The sequence below is a fragment of the Bos indicus x Bos taurus genome, chromosome X (genome assembly GCF_003369695.1).
Source record: "Bos indicus x Bos taurus breed Angus x Brahman F1 hybrid chromosome X, Bos_hybrid_MaternalHap_v2.0, whole genome shotgun sequence".
In the NCBI taxonomy this organism is placed as follows: domain Eukaryota; kingdom Metazoa; phylum Chordata; class Mammalia; order Artiodactyla; family Bovidae; genus Bos; species Bos indicus x Bos taurus.
The window spans coordinates 128,709,184-128,730,644 of record NC_040105.1 but is presented as its reverse complement, the minus strand read 5'-3'; the positions used below and the strand labels follow the sequence as shown (position 1 = coordinate 128,730,644).

At 40.2% G+C, this 21,461-nt stretch overlaps 1 protein-coding gene across 1 annotated transcript in view; it reads right to left on the bottom strand.

The window, feature by feature from the left end:
* GPC4 (glypican 4) overlaps positions 1 to 21,461 on the bottom strand; it is a 110,381-nt gene that overhangs the window by 27,564 nt on the left and 61,356 nt on the right. The window contains exon 2 of the mRNA XM_027533704.1: positions 9,204 to 9,362. Within this exon, the coding sequence (XP_027389505.1) occupies positions 9,204 to 9,362 (159 nt within the window). The remainder of the gene's footprint in view (positions 1 to 9,203; positions 9,363 to 21,461) is intronic.

Genomic DNA, 21,461 nt, shown 5'->3' with positions numbered 1-21,461 from the left:
TTTATAAGTATTTGAAATATGGTGTCTCTGATCAGGGTTTATTTCTCTTTCAATTTTCAGTTTGGGGGCTTAAGGGTTTATGTTCTAAGGATCAAACAGCTGCTACACCTAGGGCTCATGAATGACCACTTAACATAGCAATGGAAATAAACAGTGTAACATGCCAGGATCTAAAGCAGCATCACACAGTGGGAAAGGCATGAGACCTCTCATTTATGAGCTATGTGACCTTGATGGGACAGAGGATCTAAACCTCAGCGAGCCTCTGTTGCTTCTTCCTCCATTAAATGGGACTATCACTGCTCCCCTCATTATGGATCATGCCTCACGCATAATAGCTGCTCAATAAATGCACACCATACGTGATACATGAAATGATACTGTCACCTTTAGAGTTTCTTTATATATATAATCATAAAAAAAAAACCTTTCAAGGCTGGTTTTTATCTTTCTTGGCAGAGTCAAATATTATCGATCTTGGGCGAACATAAATTAAGCCAAAGCTGCTGGAGAACAGTTAAGACCCAAGACCTTATAAAACTGGGAACAATTTAGCCAAAGATAAAGATGCATAATGGCTGTAGCTTCCAATGCTGTAAAATGTCCCAGACATCCACAAGGGTGGAGCAACTCCTGAGTGAAAAACATGGGATGGAGAAATCCAAGGAAGAGATTACACATGATATTACAACAGAATATCATATATAGCACACACACATATATATATATTGCGTTGGCCAAAAAGGCCATTCAGGTTTTCCTGTAAGACAGTATGGAGAGACCTGAATAAATTTTTTGGTTAACCCAATACAAAAAGATCAAGGCAAAGAATTAGGGAAAGGAAAATGAGGAATTCAGAACAGCAGGTCAGTGCTCCACTCCCATGTGTTTCACCTACGTTCTTTGCCAGAAGCAGCTCAATGCAAGGGTTGAGCTAAGAGACTGGGACTATTTTCCACCTTTAACATGTGATTATTCCTTTTTGTAAAGGTGATTATTCTTCTTGTCAGTAGTACCCATTCAAGATGGGAAAAACTACCAGAGTGAAAAGGCAAAACTTTTCCATATAAAAGTTTTCTATGTAAATATCCTGTCTTTTACAAAAAGAACATCATGTGCTTTTGGAACTTCTATCCACTGCCACTTGTCTTGCATCAAATAAACATTCAAAATTCTTGAAATGGGTCAAAAGGCCTTCAGTTCTGCTATTAAATGCCATTAGTTACTACTTTATAAACAATCGACTGGCTATTGATTAATGAGTTAGAATGCATTCTAGAATTAACCCGTGACCTGAAGAGACTGGGAGCCCTTTCTATTCAATCCATTTGCTTGGTGCTATAAATTACCCCCTTGTATTTATGTTATTAGGAAGCTGCCTTTTAAATATAAGGATTAATTTCCTCTTTACTGTAAAGGCCTTATTTCACAGCCCTGGTGTGGTGTGCAAACAGTAAGTTACCACATCCACAAAATTCCTGAGAAAGAAACCTCCTGGTAAATGCTACAAATCATACTTCTCACAGTTAAGAAAACTCAGAGAATTATAGCTATCCATGCTTTCACCCAAGGTCTTAAGTATTTGATGAAGAACAGCTAACATAGGCATCTACAAATGGAGGCGGGGGGGAGGAAATTAAACAAGCATTTTACTGACCAAACCAAACTGAAACTTGGGCTTCTGACTGTCTCCTCTGTCTTGCTTTTCTGGCCAAATCCATGTTAAGTTTTTAACAGGCACTGTCCTCCAGCTTGGCATAATGTCCCTCCTCAGGAGTGCCTGCTAGGGAGGGCATGGTGCACTAAAAGGACTTGTACTTGACTAATGTTCCTCAGCTATCGCCCAACAATGGACCTCTCCTAGGCTGACAAGGCCATTGCCAGCTGCGGCCCTTATTAGGGGCTGTTAACATATGAAAGGGGCTGTGGGATCCAGCCACAGTAGGAGCAGCCCTTTCTTCCCAAGGTTGCTTTCAGTGGTTAATGCACGTTGAATGCTAAAGCTCCTTTCCTTTCTCTCTCCCGGATAACTTGGCCCAGGACACAAGGCTCACTGCTGTAAGCCCTTCCCCTGGACCTTGTTCCATTTCTAGTAATGATCCTCCCAGCACCAGCTAGCCAAGTCACCTTAGCACAGCTGTATCCCTTCTTGCTGAGAATGGCCCATGGGGGCAGGTGTAAGAAACCTCCAACAAAAAAAAGAAAGAGGCTCGAGTAGTGTTCCAAGTGCTCCATATGCTAACCTCCACGTCTATCTATTATATGAAATGACCTTATACACAAACCTCATATACAGTCTATCTGTTCATGATCTAATATAAAATGAAAAATGAGGATGCACAGTAGCATAATCAGTTATGATTCTGATTTCTATGTACATATATACATTATCTACCTGAGCAAAAAAGGATGAGGCATACAGTGGTGATGGTGGGGTATTGGGGAATCAGCGTGATGTTTTTCAATATGATTCTCAATTTTGTTCACTCCAATTTTGCAGTGACATAATCAGAAAAGTAATCCACCTCATGCTTTCAAAAATGACTTTTTCCCTTATCATATTCATCCAATTTAAATGCTTCAATGCATTTTTTTCTACTTTTTCCTAATTGTCTACAGTGAGTATCATGATGCTGAAAATAACCCAAAAGTGGCAAAACACCAAAGCAGTTCTTACATTTTTTGTTAAAAAATACTGTTTTTCCCTACAAACTATTCCTTTGAAGTCGTAGCAATGTGGAAAATATGGCAAGGTATGAAGAAAATAAAAATTACCCATAATCCCACCTTTAAGAGACAACAATGGTTTATTGAATTTCTTTCCTGTCTTTTCTATGAAGGAATGTGTTGTCACACGGTTGAAGTCATACGGTATTTATACCCTGTTCTAATGTAACATTGTATGGTTAGCACTTCCGATTTGATTTAAAATCTTCCAGAAATATCATTTTTAGCAACTGCATACTATGACACTATATGGCCAAATCATAATGTAATCACTATGGGATGTTTAGATTGATTTCCTATTTTTCATTAATGACAGATAACACTGTGCTGCACATTCCTGTACATAAACCTGTATGCAGATTTTTCTTTCCTGGTGATCAATACCTAGAAGCGGAATTATTGAATCAAAGGGTAAGAATGAGCCTATGTGACACGTCTGACATACTGCCAAAGTGACCTACAGAAAAGGTGTGCCCATGTAGCACTCCCTGCTTGAGTCCCCTTTATTATGAGAGAGACAGAGAGAGAGAGGTGGAGATGGGCCAGGACAATGAACAAGAAAGGCCTGAATGGCTTGGGAATTCTCTCAGTCAATCAGAGTAACTGCTGGATCAAATAAGCCCTTTTCTTTGCCAGGACAGACAGACGCATGGAAAAAAAGGGTGAGCAGAGATGATCAACAAGGTTCTCAACTCCCAGGCTCAAAGCACAATGAACCAACAAAAACAGATAAAAGCAGTTTGGCTCAAGCTCTTCTGTGTATTTACTCGCCTCCAAACAGATCAGCTGCTTCTTGAAGCCACAGCTAATAGCAGAGGCCCAAAGAGAGAGTGCTCAGGGCACGCTGAAAGCTGCACAGGCATTTTCAATGAGAGAGCCAACACCACAGTCACAATTGGTCACACCTGAGATAACAACTCAAAAGGCAGAAAACCTTTGTCAATACAGGAACGTGTGTGTTTTGTCTGAGCTCTTGATTTGATTACAGTAAACTGGTAGTGGCTCATTCTAGTCACGTTTCACAGGGAGATTATCAAAGAATTAGAAAAAATACCCAGCTTTTTAGTCTCTTTTGCATGGAGGGAAAAAACAAAAGAAAGAAAATAGAATTGTAAAACATAGAGTAGCAGTGCTTTCCAAGCACAGTATGATCTGAAAGGAACCCTGCATTTGCAGGAAAGCCAGAGGCCTCATGTCTTTTTCTATACTTTTTGTGGCTACATCTTGCCTGCTGTGCTTTTCTAGAAGTTTTAAGAAGCAACAAATTTTAAAAAGACATCTTAATGAATGAAACCTGAGGTAAGGCTTAAAAACAACACTATGTTTTGTGTATGTTACACATTTCTATGACACGTGTATCTTAAGGATGTCTAAGACTTAAACTAAAGACCCAGGAAGTCTTTAGTAAGTTGGTATGGCCTTGCAAAGGACAGTAAGAGAACTATACAGTTGAAAAATACTTATGGTCAGGGGTCAAGAAAATTCCAGAAACTTCAGCTTAGCTAATGGCCATGAAGTTTAGTTGGCTATACATTTGTTTTTCATGGGCATGTGAATTCGAATGCCTTCAACTCGCTGAATCTCCACACTGCTTTGCCTATTGGCCTAATGAAGTAATGGCCAGGATGAACCATGAAAATTTTTAGTCAGTGATTAAAACACAAATTTGGCTCAATCTGAAGAGTGGCCACCCCTCACTTAAGCTCTCCAGCCCTCTTGTTTTCTATCATTTCACAAAAGCAGGACATGAAGCACTCTTCAGATAGATGGGACAGACAATTATTTCTTTTATGTGCGTTTTAAGCTAATTCAGAACATTTCTACTATTATTCGAGTTAACAAGCTTCAGGCCCATGAGAGGGTTTTCAAAGACCTGGTGAAAGTAGCAGAGGGTTAAGAAATGATAGGAGGAAAATAGAGGGGACCATGCAGACGCCTAATTAACATCTTGTAAGACCTTTCACTGAAGCAGCTGGTCTGGTCACATGTTTAGAAGATTCACAGAATTTGTAGAATTGAAAGGGTCTTTAGAGAGCATCCAACTCAACCCCTTCATTTTATGGATGGGAAAACTGAGACCAGTTAATTGCCCCAGGTCACAGTGGGTTCACAGCAGAAGCAGGCTGATAACGCGGTAGGCTCCACCTCCTGCCCAAAGTTGCTACATTTGCTCCCACAATGGCAAATGAAAGCAGTTTCCCCAATGGACTACCATCGGACAACACTGCAATTTCCTTAAAAAGTCTTTTTGAACCTGCAAAACAACGTGCAAATAATTTGATTTGGAGAGTCTGTAAGCAAGAATCTATCTTTGTGGTTGTTACCATCATTTTTACTATGTCATTTGGAAATGCACTTAACATGGCAGCTCTAATCTTCTTAATCTATTTGGGTTGTTTGATTTAGCTCTGATTCTTTTAAAAACAACTAGCCTCACAAAATGTGACATTTGGGGGCGGGTCTTTATGTTGTGGTCCCCAAACACGGATTATGCCCTACTTCTATTATTTCAAGTCCTTTTGCCAAGCAATTCTTTCAAAGCCCCCTGAACGGAGTATCTGATTAGCATATTTATGAGACAACTGATTCAGCTATGTTAATTAGCAGTTCTAGACTTCAAAAACAGAAAGAAAGAAAGAAAAATTCCCAGGACTGACCAAGAGGGGGAGCAGCTAACTCTGTCTGGCTCCATGTCTCTAGCCCAGGATAGTAGATTTTTGGTATTGAACATTCTAAGTCAAAGAGTAGATTAAAGCATAGGAGAATACAAAGGTGAGTCCTAAATTCAGAGGTATGGCTTTAATATATGGGATATCTGAGAATGAGAGGTGTGGTTGGGGGGACTGATGCCTAAGGAAGTTCTATACTTCAGTCAGGTCTCAAAACACACACGTGTTTCACAACTTAAAAACTGGTTTATACACTGTACAGGTGCAAAGAACAGAAAATTAAACGTGTAGAACAATGGACCTTAGAGATAAGGGGACTAACTGATTCCAAAACGCCAGAGCTGGCGCTCAGACTCTGCCCAGAGCTCATTGAGGCAGTGTGATATGGGATGCTTTCTGGTTAAAAAGGGGGAATTTCTGAAAAGCCTCAAAAAACCTTGTTTTTATTTGAAATTTTATTTTTAAAAAAAGTACTTGTTCCTGCCTTAGAAAAACATGGTATCTCATAAACATGACTGAGGTTTTGATGATAGAGGAAGTTGCCTGAGCTCAGGATAGCCACTTTGCATTTATACTATAAGCTTGGAGATGGCCAAAGATGCTTCTTTGAAGTAGTCTGACCTCCTCTGTTCCCATGTGTCCCTCACTGTTTTCTCAGTACTTATCGCTAGCCTTCTTTGTGCCACCTTGCTGACCCATTTTCTCTCTCCAGTTGCCATCTTGTTACTCTGCTCAACTTCCTGCCTTCCATTCACATCAATAACCCTTGGTTCGGCTTTTACAAAGGTGGTGACCAAATCACCCCACCCTTGAATTTCTGAGAGTCACAACAGCCCCTGTACAACTTCACTCAACATCATCTTTAGGCCTTGTGGAGTACTGGCAGGTCATAATTGCCAACCTTAAAAATCAATCAATAAATGCAGCACCCACCAGCGGATGATGGTTTCTTGGCTACCATTCAATTTTTACCATATAGAAGCAGTTAATTGTCTCAGAAAACCTAACTTGGGGGTGGGGGGGAAGCAAAGTATCCAAGCTCTGTTCTGATTTGCAGGTCAAACACATTTTAGCTACTACACCTTCAAAATAATTTAAATCTATGCTGCCTACCTTTATTGTCTATGCCATACTCTAATGTGAAGTCAGAAAAAACAAGCTGGAGTTTCATAATAATTTTTCATGGCCAGTTTTGAAACTGATAAAGCAACAGTGCTAAACACATATATTGAAGGTGAAGCCTGGTAGGGATGGGCAAGAGAAACTGTTTTTCTCTACCTTTTTAAAAAACATATGTTAACACTTACTGATAAAGTTTCTTTGTATGGCTTTTTAAAAACTACACACTGGAGTCATACGAATTATGCTATAAAACCATGGGGAATGTGAAGGGGAGAGAATAGGAAAACCAGCAGGCCCATCGGCAAGAGAAATCACTATGTCTGTGCTCCACAGCAGGAGGACACATGTCTAATAAGAAATGGGGTGATCTGGAGGTGGTGACCTTGGAAGTTAACAGCCTCATCTCCACTCCAGCAGGCTACAAACAGGCTGCTGCTGCTAAGTCCCTTCAGTCGTGTCCGACTCTGTGCGACCCCATAGACGGCAGCCCACCAGGCTCCCCCGTCCCTGGGATTCTCCAGGCAAGAACACTGGAGTGGGTTGCCATTTCCTTCTCCAATGCATGAAAGTGAAAAGTGAATGTGAAGTCACTCAGTTGTGTCCGACTCTTAGCGACCCCATGGACTTCAGCCTACCAGGCTCCTCCATCCATGGGATTTTCCAGGCAAGAGTACTGGAGTGGGGTGCCATTGCCTTTTCTAGCCACTGCTAAAGAGCTGGAATTTTCCCTTTTAAGTCCCATTAGGAAACCCCCAAGTAGTAATTTTTAATTATCAGCATCTCATGTTTTGAAAGATGACCATCTGACTATCTTCCTAAGTTTTTCTCAGTTGTTGTCTTGAATGGGAAATGCCATAGTCAAGGGAATACCATTCTTTTCAATGATCATACTGATAAATTTAGTGACCAGGAGACACAGGTGGTCTAATGATGTCTTTTGCCAATAACACTCATCTTCACGTGGTGTCAACAGGATACAGAAATATATAAATTATTTCCATCTATTTAGAGAAAGGAGATACAGACTAAGCATAATTCCTCATACAAAGTGTTGGGGAAAGTGGGCACAAAAATTGGTACATAGAAAAATTTAGTTCACCTACATTACAGTTTAATTATCCATTTGTCATGTAGCCTGGGAACCTACTAACACTTATTAAATCAGTTATCAGTTTCAAATAACGAATCTCAAAGCCAGCATTTGAAATACAACCTGTTCTAACTGGGGGCTGCCTTATCAGCTAGATCAAATCTAATTTAGTCCCACTTCTCACCATGGTAATGAGCCCTTTGCAGAAATGCTCAAAGACATTTCACATCTTGAAAATTTGCCTTGTACTTCTTCACCACACAGAATGTCAGGAAAAGCATGCTTCAAAGGTACTATGTAATTAGAATGGCCTTTACAACAGGCACAAAGGAAATCATTTCTATTAAAACTAAATCTACTTCACAACAATCTTCAGATTGAGTGAACAGCACCAGAGAAAGGAAGCCTGAGGTGTTTGGGACCACATAACTCTAGTTTTGAAAGTCTGTTATCTATTACATTGCTTCAGATATGCTGAAGTCTCATCTAACTCAGATTGGCTATTTCTTCACTCTGAAAAGATGAAGTGTGCATCTGAGAATCCGTATTTGGCACAGGGGACATTATGAAATGGGTTCATTTGTGACTTTAACATGGATAGACCATTGCTTCTTGGCCTTTTGGCTAAGATCAAGTGTCACATAGATAGACCAAGTGTGAAATTGAAAGGGTTAGTCACTCAGTCGTGTCCAGCTCTTTGCAACCCCATGGACTACAGCCCACCGGGCTCCTCTGTCTATGGGGATTCTCCAGGCAGAACACTGGAGTGGGCTGCCATGTCCTACTCCAGGGGATTTCCCAACCCAGGGATCAAACCCAGGTCTCCTGCACTGCAGGCAGATTCTTTACCATCTGAGCTACTGAAGCTCCAGGTAAAATGAGGCTCTGGATGGAGCCCAGTATACTGAAGACTAGAGCCCAGGAGCTATCTCTTGGGTCGCCGCTGGATGGACACTCGAGAGCTGAGCTTTATTCCTGTGTTCTACAGGGTTTCTAGGAATTCTGGTTGGCTTTGGGGGAGCCATTTTGAAATTAAATTTGAAGTCCAGCATCTGCAGAATATCTATGGCTATTTTGGCTAAGTTTTCAAATGCCTGTTTTTTATTAGAAAGCTTTTTTTTAAGTGACTTGCGTCAACAACACTATTGTGTGTTCACCCAAGAAAATAAACGAAAGCATTTAAACTACTTCAATCTCTTCCTTGGCTTCTTGTGACCATATTTCCATAATGGCTACCAGACCACACAGATCCTAGTGTATCTGGAAGGATTCTAGCACTAAAGCTGTAAGGCTCACTTGCCCCTGGGATCCAGGAAGGAGAGCATCTTGAGAGAAAACGAGCACTGAGAGAAGGGCGCTCAGGGAGAAGCAACTGTACAAATTTCACTGGCAGCTCATGGATGTGACTTGACTAAAAGGTATAAAATGAATTCAAGGGAGTTCCCTGGCCATCCAGTGGTTAGGACTCAGCACTTCGCTGCCGTGGTCCAGGTTCAATGCCTGGTCAGGGAAATAAGATCCTACAAGCAACACGGCGAAAAATAAATAACTAAGCAAATGACTACACTTACTGAGACCAAAGTTCTAATACATACCATCAAACTTCTTGTAGCGGGAGGCAAAGACAGCTTGTAAATGATTGCACTGTTCACTGACCACACTTTTGAAATCCTCCTTACTTTGGAGGCTGTACTTCTCCTCCATCTCTTGAGAGCAGCAGGTATAACCCTGGAGACAGATTTTCAAATGATCACCTAGAAGACAAAATGAACGACAATCAATCTCCACCATAAGTCATCAAGTTCAAGAGGGAAGAGGTTGATTTAGGTGCCCATGCTTGGCTTTATCTCTGTCTGTGATATTCCTGCAAAAGCCCAGATGTCAAGATTTTCTTGTCCAGCATTTTCTGTACAGGTGTTAAGACACTAGAAGATTGACTTTATGACTGTGTGTGGTATAGTCACTCATTCATCCAAATAGACTAATGGCTCTCAAGAAACATAATCTTCAGGTAGCTCAGAGTCAAGGAAAATGTCCAAGACACATTCACTCCATAGCAGCTCAATGCACAAACCATCTGCCTCCCCTACACCAAAAGTATTCTGTTTGTGGTTTTGACATCAGAGTCTAGAAAGCTTCTTTTTTATAAACCCCAAACTTCACTCCCGCCTTGTTCCTCCTCTGTCACAGACCAAAATTTACCCTTCGAACAGACCATGCCTTTCTCTTATAATGACCAAGAGATACAGCACCACTCAAAAAAAATCCTACCAGGTACCATCACATTAGTTCTGCCAATATTAATTGTTTAGTATAGGTACCCTTGTATAATTTTCTACTGATGTTTACAAGGATCTACCTTCACTGTTCCTCCTGTTGTTGCAGTTCATGTTCCATGATAGACAAAAGGGTTCTGAAAAGATCTAAGGTCTCAGGAACTCAGGAAGGCATATGCTGAAGACATATGAACCTTTCAATGGTTAAGTGTGACTAATAAATCAAGGGATGAGGAATGAAGAGTAAAATCTGTGTAACAACACTAATCGTGGACATGAACTGGGCCAGGAGCCGACCACTGCTGCTTCTTGGCTGTGGGTGCTTAGAAGAAATAAGTCTTCACCTCGGACAGATGGCAAAGTAGCCTTGTGGCAGGGGCAGACTTCAGATAACATGGTGTTGGCAATTTATTTGACTAACACTAGTGTTGTCAACTGCACAGATGCAAATAATTACATAATCAGATATATTCCTGATCATTCTTCCTTCCTGGCAATTAAAAAGTAGGGGGAGTGTTACTGCCAGACAAAAATGGGTTTGCAGCAGTAAAGGGCTATTTAAAGAAAAGGAGAAGGGAAACAATCTTCAAATAACTTCCTCATCCACAAACTAAAAAATGCTTCTTTTGCCACTTTGAAATCTTTGGGGTGGGGATGGGGTGGGGTGGGGGCTAAGGAAGGATGTGAAAGAGTTTAGAGCTGTGAGGTTGCCGAACATCTTAGATCTCATTTGTGGAAGAAGCCCAGTTTTCTGGAAACACCTTGTTACAACCAAAAACAAAACTGCCTCCTCACTGGCTTATCAAGTTCACAGCAGGTCTTTTGGTACTGAGACATCTAATTAGCAAAGAGATACCCAGTTGTCTCCTGGTTTCAGGGTGGAGGATTCCTCCCTCAACACAATCTTCACGCAAAAAATAATGCGAAGGTCCCCAACTACTACAGCAAGTACAAGTTACAGTACTTGCTGTAACTGTGTTTAAAAAGAAATCCATATCACACTCATACCCCACATAGAAAATGAACTGAAATACAATGAGAACTTAGGATGTACAAAACTACATAAATGAATTATAATAAGAGAGCAGCTACTTTTAAGATTTTCACAGGCTAAAAATCATCACAGAGCCACTTCTGCTCATTTGAGCCCTGACTACACCACGTAATCTGTCTGCATTTCTAAAAAGTGTTACTTGAAAATGTAATGTGACATTCTTGCCAGAAGCCCTGTCCAAGACACACTTGTGAATTAAATCCCAAACCATACTTGGGCTACTACGGATTTGGTGCCATAACCAGTTCTGGCTGATGAGAAGTTCAAAGGGAGGACAAGGGACAAGTCTTGGTGCATCTGAAGAAGAAATTACGACCCTGCACACTGGTAAGAACTCAAGCAACTCGTTTGATTTTTAAAACATAAATAGTTCTACTTTAACACCAAAAAATGATTTCTATGATTCAAAGCCAGGCCATACGTATCGACGGAAAGACATTCCACTTTGTTGGAGATTGCTTCTAAAACGCTGGGTCTGAATGAGAAATGCCTTTTGTTTCTGGAGATTTCCTCTAAACTTGGTGATCCTATGTACTTCTCATTTAAGAAGGATGTCACAATTTGGTCTTTAGGCTGAAAGAGCAGAGTACAGGCACAAAGGATCCAATGTGGGACAGGTAGACAACAGCCACTGCTGGGGCTGGGGGTGAGGGCATGCGAGGAGCTTCTGACACATGCCCTTTCTGAAGAATTCTAGCTTCAAAGCCTGAAGCATTAGAACCCAACAGTTCAAGTAAACATGGTTATGCTCTACAAACGTCATCTGCCTCCTCTACGTCCCTAACTCAACCTCCTGCTTCTGGGACCCTGGCTGCGTTCTTCATAGCCTTCTTCGGGTCCCTTACCTTTTCACCCCTTTTCACTCTTCTCATCCTATTCTCTCTTAACCCACTCCGCCTCTTTTAACAGCACATAATGAGAAACTAAAGGACTTTTTGTATTTGTTATACTTGTTGAGAGTTCCCTGTTCTTAAGTTCAAAAGCAGGTGTATTGAAGGCTTTATGGATTTCTAAGGAAGCACCTAAATTAAGTTGCTTTTTGTACATGGCCCTTGATTAGGTTTTTTTCTTTGTGGGTCAGTGGCCCTCAAAAGAAAAAAGGTCCCTTAGCCTTGTCCTCAGAGGCTTGGATGAGAGTCAATGAAGCGTGCTTTTAAAGCCTAACTCTGCGGCATTAAAAACAAAAAAATCACTCGAAAGAGCCAAACTTTTTTCAATCACACCAGCTCGATGTAATTTCTCCTTAGTCCTAATATCAATGCCTTCGTTTTTCAAAGCTGAACAAAGACAATCACAATAAATTACTACTCAGTCCTGCCGAGTGTGGATTGGCTCTTTTTTTTTTTTTTCCTGTAGCACTTCAAATCAATGGTTAAAGAAGTAGGCATTGAATATGAGGAATCCAGTCCATCCTTTAACACGGCTCTGCAGTGGGCAATCTGCAGAACTGGGCTTTCTCATTTTATTTCATTTACTCCTCCCACCAAAGCTGGCTCTGATGTACAGACAAGGTGCAGCTAACGTCCATTTACTTCTAATTACTCATAACCCAAATGTTATGTTAAAGTGTTAAAAATGATGGTTAGTTTCATTAGCCAGCTCCCAGCCTATTTACTACAAACCTAACTACTGCTAATTATAATTTCATTTTGAACTCCAACTAGAAGGCAAGAAAAGGTCTCTCAGATTCTCACACATTTGAAGGGAGATGGTTATACAGGAATACTTGTAATTACTACTAGGGTGTCAGCTTTCTATACCTGTAGGAGACAGAATAAGTCTATTCAGGATTCCTCTGTCAGAGTCCTAAATGGAGGAAACAGCAGCCAGTGTATGGGACACAATGCAGAAAACTCAGGCTTGCCTGTGCCGGCACAATTTGAAGGCAGACATTCTCTGATGCCCAACTGATTTTACTCAAAATGCAAACCAAATGCCTTTGGTAAATAACAAATATACAAACTGCACCCTAAGGGTGAGCACTGCAGTGAGGAGCATTTGAGAAGAACTGACTGGAAAGTCCTTAGAAAAACTGCCAAGGTAAGAGGTTCTGATTTTGCAAAAGCCTTTCAAGCAGAAAGGACTTTGGAGAAAACTCAGCTTTGTTTCTGGGTTTTTGCTTTATTAATTTTATTGAAGTATGGTTAGTTTACAATGTTCTTTTTAATTTCTGCTATTGAGCAAAGTGACTCAGTTACACACACACACACTCAAACATACATGTATATTCTTTTCCATTATAATTTATCACAGGACACCGAGTATAGTTCCCCGTGCAACATAGGGAACAATCTTGTTATTTATCCATTTTACATGTAATAGTTCACATCTGCTAATCCCAAATTCCCAGTCCTTCCTTCCCCCTTGAATACAACAAGTTTGTTGTCCATCTGGGTCTCTTTTTGTTTCACAGATACGTTCATGTGTACTGTATTAAGACTCCACATATAAGTGACATCATATGGTATTTAACTTTCTCTTTCTGGCTTAGTGTATTAATCTCTAGGTCCATTTGTGGCTAATGGCATTGCTTCATTCTTTTTAATGGCTGAGTAATATCTCATTATATATAAATACCACAACTTCTTAAACCAACAGTCTATTGATGCTCACTTTGCTTCCATGTCTTGGCTATTGTAAATAATGGTGCAATAAACATTGGGGTGCATGTATCATTTTAGGAGTTTTTAATCTTTTCTGAATATATGCCCAGGAGTAGGTGTGCTGGGTTATATGGTAGTTTTTTTAGTTTTTTGAGGAACCCTCATACTATTCTCCATAGTAGCTGTAACAATTTACATTCCCACCAATAGTGTAGGAGGGTTCCCTTTTCTCCACACCCTCTCCAGCATTTATTGTTTGTAGATTTTTTGATGATGGCCATTCTGACTGGTGTGGGGTGAGACCTCATTGTAATTTTGATTTGCATTTACCCAATAATTAGCAATGTGGACTACCTTTTCATGTACATATTGGCCATCTGTATGTCTTCTTTGAAGAAATGTCTATTTAGGTATTGTGTCCATTTTTAAAAAACTTTGGTTGTTTGGGGGTTTTGTTATTGAATTGTGGGAGCTATTTGTATATTTTGAAAATTAGGCCCTTGTAGGTTGCATCATTTGCAAATATTACATCCCAGTCTGTAGGTTGTCTTTTTGTTTTGTTTATGGTTTCTTTTGCTGTACAAAAGCTTGTAAATTTGATTAGATCCCGTGTGTTTATTTTTTCTTTATTTCTATTGCCTTGGTAGAGTGATCTAACAATGGCACAATTTATGACAGACAATCTTTTGCCTATATTTTCTTACAGGCGTTTTATGGTATCTTGTCATTTTTGTGTATGTTGTAAGAGTGTATTCTAGCTTCACTGATTTACAATGTACTGCCCAACTTCCCCAGCACCACCGAAGAGAATCTTTTCCCCACTGTGTATTCTTGCCTCCCTTGTTGAAGATTAATTGTCTCTAAGTGTGTGGGTTTATTTCCGGGCTCTCTATTCTGTTCCACTGATCTAGATGTCTGCTTTTGTGCCAATACCACACTGTTTTGATAGGTGTAGCTTTGCAGAATTGTCTGAAGTCTGAAAGGGTTATGCCTCCTGCTTTGTGCATTTTCCTCAGAATTCCACTGGCAATTCTGGATCTTTTGTGCTTCCATATAAATTTTAAGATTATTTGTTCTAGTTCTGTGAAAAATTTCATGGGTAATTTGATAGCGATTGCATTAAATCTATAGATCGCTTTTTGGCCAGTTTAACAACATTAATTTTTTAAATCCGAGAGCATGGAATATCTTTCCAATTCTTTGAATCATCTTCAATTTCCTTTACTAATGTTTTATATTTCTCAGTGTATAATTCTTTCACCTCCTTGGTGAGGCTTATGAAAACTTAGCTCTTGACAAGCAGTTTTAAAGAAGTGAATTTTAAAAACTTCCAAATACTTGATACTATCTGAGTCTTTCATTCTTCAGGTCTAATGGTAGTCTGGGGATAAGAAGACTGATATAGGGAGTTGGAAATATGGGTTTGAATCTCAGACCTACCTGATTCACTGTAAGCTCTAGGAAAAATCACTTACCCCCTGGAGGCTGAGCCCTTTGTAAAGAAGGAAGCATTACGAATACAGTGCAATAATACAAAGACTTACATGCAAATGTTAAAAGCAGCATTATTCATAATTGCCAAATGTCCAACAACGGATGGATAAACACAATGGGATGTATCTGAACAATGAAATATTATTCAGCCACAAGAAGGAAAGAAGTTCTGAAATGTGTTTCAATATGGTGAACTCTTGAAAATACTATATTAAGTGAATGAGCCACTTGCAAAAGTCCATATAGTGTATGATGCCATTTACATGAAATGTCCAGCCTAGGTCAATCTATAGAGACAGAAAGTGGTTGCATGGAGCTGAGGTGGGATGGTGGCGGTCAGGGGTGAGAAGTAAGGAAGGGGTTAAAGCTTAAAGGTATGATTTCTCTCTGGGATAATGAAAATGTTCTAATTGATGTTGGTGATAAACACAATTCTGTGAGTATATTAAAAGCCATTGTATACTTTAAACGGGTGAATTGTTTGGGTAATAAATCATATCTCAATGAAACCATTAATGTAAAAAATGTGCTGCTTGCTAATAATGCATCAATATTGGTTTATCAATTGTGTCAAGGTACCACAGAAACATACGGTGTTAATAATGGGAGAAACTGGATGTGGGGTACAGGAAAACTCTGGGCTCTATCTTCCCAAATTCTGTAAATCTAACACTTCTAGGATAAAGTTGTTTTTGTTTTTTTTTTTTAAAAAAAGCAAGCTTCAGTTTTCAAAGTAAAAAGGATAAATATGTGGGGGAGTTGCCTTTCATCAGTATTACATCAAACACTTGATTTAATCCTAATATTGGGGAATCACATCAAGCTATTATTTGCTGGGGTAATTTTCCTAATCCCTCAATTGCTACTTTACTCTTTTCCTAATTTTTATTTGTTCTGAAGTAAACAATTCCTAGCCATTGGTCTCAAGGGTTACCAAAATAGTTTCTGTTCACTTTCTTGATCTAAATCCATGGAGCCACAAAGTGAGCTAAAACACAGGTTGCTGTATAACTCCAGCCCCTCCAGGCTACCTAAGAACCCCAGGAGGAATATACAATGCTCTGCTTCATGGGAACAAAGAAACAAAATCTCTAAAGGTTTTAATAATCCCAGGGGGGTGGGGGAATGTATATATTAATCCATCCTTCCTCCCTTGCAAAGCAGCAGTGAAATGACTGCAAGTAAAGTGCTGTGCACATCCAAAGCCTGAAGTCACTTGGCCTAAACCTTAATAATAAAGCACATAAATTATAGTCATTATGGAGATGTATGATTTGAGATCACCTACCAATCAGTAGAAGAAATGCAGCTAGTGAGCATTTTGCAAAACCTTGCCAAAATATAGCTCTGGAGGGCTTAGCTGCCAATTATTTTTAGGTCCACTAATCCTGCAAGGTACTCTAGAAGGCCAATCAGAAACACATACATTTCAAATGTCAGTTTTATTATATTTTTCTAAGAATACTTCATGTAAGTGTAGTTGGAAGACTTAGGGTTGCTACTTTCAAACTCCACACTTCATTTCAGGGAGCTTGCAACAGCTTTAAAACCCACTCCAGATTGAAATCAAGCAGGGCTTTTTGTTGCTTTATACTGATAAGCAAATTATGAACCTAAGGTTTTATCCGACAATCTTAAAACCCCATTTTAACTGTACCAAAGGTTTACTAAAGTAAGGCACATCAACCAAACTGAGTGAATGGCCTGAAATGCATACTTTGACCTTATGTTACCATTACTTTAGAGCAGCCAGAGTGACTGCATCTATTTTGCACATTTCCAACCACTTCATCCAGATCTAGGACTCAACAGCAATAATAATACTGGCAATTAACCCAAATCTCTTCAACAATTCTGAGGATCCAGTAAATACCACATAAACAGTCGTCTAATAAAAGGCTCACTGAAATGTATTGGGGATCTTGGATCAGGGGAGGGGGAGCAGGAGGCAGGAAAAGAAGGTCTCTCACTCGTTTTGCAAGTAACAAAGAACTTTCATGTCAATGAGTCAGGTGCACATACCGAGGGTAGCATCATTTCAGAGTTTCTTGCAAATACTGATCTATGATTTCCATTGGGCTCATCATTTAACAGAATGCCTGAGACCAAATATGTCTATTTCATATTCAACTACAAATAAAAAGTAGCCTAGAGAGGAAACACTACTGGCTAGAACATTTTTTTCTTTGGTGCCCAATGGTACTTCTTTCTGGAACCTATGTACCCACGCCATGTGTCCGAATTCCTGGTAGACCAAGGCCTCAGGAGGGCCATTTCTAAGACAGTTCAAAGGTCTCAAACATCTCTAAGACCAGGCTCAGAGGAGTCTCAGGATGGGATTCTCAGGATGGGGCCATGCTGGCCACCAGCATTTTGTCCTTTCTCTGCACCCCTAGTGTAAGTCTTAAGATGGTCTCTGTGAGCAGTCTCCTGCAGGCAAGCACATCAGACCTCAGAGAAAGGCAAGGAAGAAGGCATCCTCAGAAAAAACACTGGCTATGTTCCTTTCCCCCTCCTCCCAGGGACTGATTGAACGCCACACTTCTAATAGGGAGCTATTTTCCTTATTATTTCCCACTCATCTCTAAAGAAACCCCCAAGAGCCTCATTCTAAAATAATCTGCCACAGCCATTGAGGTTTCACAGCAAGATGAGAAAGGGTCAACATGTGGGTACCAACTTTATTCCATGTGTAGGAGAAAAATGCAGTTGGTGGGCATCCCTTATATGGTGGGATCTAAAAAGAAATGATACAAATGAACTTACTTACAAAACAGAAAGAGACTCAGACTTAGAGACTGAACTTATGGTTGCTGGCGGGAAAGATGGGGGGAATGGATAGTTAGGCAGTTTGGGATGGACAGGTACACACTGCTATATGTAAAATGGATAACCAACAATTACCTACTGTATAGCACTCAATGTTATGTGGCAGCCTGGATAGGAAGGGGGTTTGGAGGAGAATGGATACATGTATATATATGGCTGAGTCCCTTCACTGTTCACCTGAAACTATCACAACATTGTTTGTTGATCAGCTGTGTGTGTGTGTGCGCGCATGCGCGCGCTAAGTCACTTCAGTCGTATACAACTCTGTGCGACACTATGGACTGTGAAGCCCGCCAGGCTCCTCTGTCCGTGGGATTCTCCAGGCAAGAATACTGGAGAGGGTTGCCATGCTCTCCTCCAGGGATCTTCTGGACCCAGGATTGAACCCATGTCTCTCTTGTCTCCTGCACTGGCAGGTGGATTCTTTACCACTAGAGCCACCTGGGAAACCCTGATCAGCTATACCCCAATACAAAATTAAAAGTTTATTTTAAAAATGTCGTTGGTGGGGAGGCTTATCAATACCAGACACTTGATCTAATACAAATATTAATACCTTTTGTTTTATAGACATGTCACAGGTTGTGTGGGTCATGAATATTTTTAACATTATTTTCTCTCTTTTTTTCCATGCTTCTTTTCAGCTTTGGTAACTAGAAAAATAAAAACCCTCCTAAGCTTCTCTTTACTCACCCCCTTTCAAGACATACCTAAAATTCCTCTCTCCAGAATAGTGTGAGAATAGGTTTTCAGTGAATCTACTTTCTAGTGAAAATATACCTAAAGAACAACATGGTCATTCATTAGAAATTCTCCCAAAGATATTTCTCCAAATGGCTATTTAGAATGCTTTTACTTTGAATGATAACAAAGTTCACTGACTCACATAAAGAAAAATGATTCTCTAACAACAGATTTCAAGCCACATGAACCAGTCTTTAAAATTCTAGCCAGGAGACTCTCCCCAGTGAAGGGGGGCCAGGTTCAATCCCTGGCCAGGAAAATTGATCCCACATGCCAGAACTAAGACCTGATGCAGGCAAATAAATAAATAAATAAATTGAAAATTCTAGCCAGATATCAATGAAATTCATTAGTTTGCACTTCATTACAACCCTTAAAATCCACTTCCACAAAATTCTTGTTAAGGGTCACAGTAAGTTACAGGTTACCCTAATACAGAATTGATGCTTTCAGACTGTGATACTGGAGAAGACTCTTGAGAGTCTCTTGGACAGCAAGGAGATCAAACCCATCAATGCTAAAGGAAATCAACCCTGAATATTCATTGGAAAGACTGATGCTGAAGCTCCAATACTTTGGCTACCTGGTATGAAGAGCCAACTCATTGGAAAAGACCCTGATGCTGGAAAAGATTGAGGACAGGAGGAGAAGGGGCTGACAGAGGATGAGACGGTTGGATAGCATCACCGACTCAATGGACATGAGTTTGAGCAAGCTCCAGGAGATGGTGATGGACAGGGAAGCCTGGCAAGCTGCAGTCCATGGGGTCGCAAAGAGTCAGACATGCCTGAGCGACTGAACAACACTACAGATGCCCAGGTCCATGGACCACAGTTCAATAGGGGTTCATTTTTATAACATGAGAGAAAAACTCAGCCTCAGCACATCTTAGCACAGACAGATGGAAGAAAGGCAGAGCCCTCGTTTTGAGGGTTTTCCCCAACCCTCAAAAAAGCTCTCTTCACCATTATCTAGTATCCTAACACCTGGGCCTGCCACCCCTGGGACAGACCCCTAGAATTCATTACCATTTTGTTGCCAAAAGTAAAGTACACTTCCTTTCCTAGGCCATTTACTCGAGTTTTACGCAAAATTTTCTCCATCCTAATTTTGGAGAGAATGCCACTTTAATGTAGCTATACAGAGACTTGACTTATTATCCCTCACCCTCTGCATCCTGCCTCTAAGCCAAACGTAGTAGTTGGTGAAACAGTCTCACAATTGTATGGTGATGCCAGTTACTTTACGTTGCCTTGGCTTGCCGTGCAACCCCAGGAGAAGCTTTTTGAAAGCCTAGATAGATCAAGTTCACTGGTTTCCCTTCATCCACATATGCTTTAGTCTCTGGTAAAACACAAGGTCATTAGTCAAGCAGAGACTCCACTTATAGAAATGATCTTGGCCTTCCTAGAAGATTAAATCTGCTTAACTTTCCATGGTCCCATTCTTTACTATATCTTCTACCTGCTTGTCTTTATAAGTGAGGCATCCCAGGTCTAACTGGGATTTAATGGCCATCTCCCTATTTATTCTAATGACTGTCTCCTCGATACCATCCAATTCCCCAATCTCACTTTTCAGAATCTCTCCTTTAGGCTCAGACTTGTTGATCAATTATATTTTGTTTGTTCATTAGAATTAGGAAATTCAGTGTGTTTACTACTTCAACCAGTCCACCTCAAGAGATGAAACCCTGTCCTAAAATTTTTCCCAAGTCTATATCGAAGTATTAATTCACTTCTCCAAAACTAACTTTTGGCCAAATTTGGCAACACAAAAAATTTGGGGTGCTTAATCTAGTATTTTTACCCAGTGTGTCTTACATGCTAGATGCCACTCAGTGCAGAGAAGGCAAAATGCTTGGGCTCCACCCTCTTGAAAATGACAAGATAATCTGACGTGGACTTTATTGCTGTTCTATAGGCTTTTTCTCTCTCCCTCTTACTGTATATTCTGAATTACTCCACTCCTCCATCCCCTCCCCAAAAGAACTCTGTGGTCTTCTGATCTTATCTCGAAACAACTCAAGTTCAAAAGACAGGAGAAGAGGTGATTCTATCCCAGGTAAATCCACCACAACTCATGCATCTTACACTGAGGCTTCAAGAGATGTGCCTTATAGTAGGTCCTTTGGACAAGCTGGGAGAAAGTTACATACTCATATATAATACATTGCCAGATATGCTGTGGCCATTTTTTTTGAGTCCTCAACAGTAACAGAAGGTATTAGTTTAGACTCAAAGCAAAATCTTGCAATGAGCAAATTCCTTAAGGATATAGTTCTGCTGCCTTTCTTGGTCAATAAAGCAAAATCCACAAAGGAAAAGCTTCACACAAATGCTTTAGCTATTCGGCTTGCCAAATCAGGTCACTAACCACTCAAATTAATTTTAAAACCCCATCTTTCAGACAATGTTCATGCTTTGATTTTTGAAAAGTCTGTGAATCTAAACCTGATCCTTGATGATGAACTTCCCTAAACTTAATATCCAACAGTCAGTAAATCACTGGTGTGACACCCCATTCAAGTTTTGCTGCTGTGGTCTCAGGAGAGGAGCTTCTATGCCCTCAAGTGACTGATGCACCAAACAGCAAAGGAACTGAGATAGTACACAGTTTCTTTCTACTATGCTAGGAAAAATCCCTGTTTGTTCTGGGCTCTGAAACTCCAATAAAAAGGTACTTAAAATGTAAGGAATCAATTAGGAAATTTTTCGGCTGGGCTGCCATGCCAGTCACCTACCATTTTCCTCTGGTTTAAGTATCACAGAGAAGGGAAAAATAAGGGCAGATCTTGGGCACTAAATTAACGGATTAACGTGATTACTTATTTATGACACAAACAAAAATTTA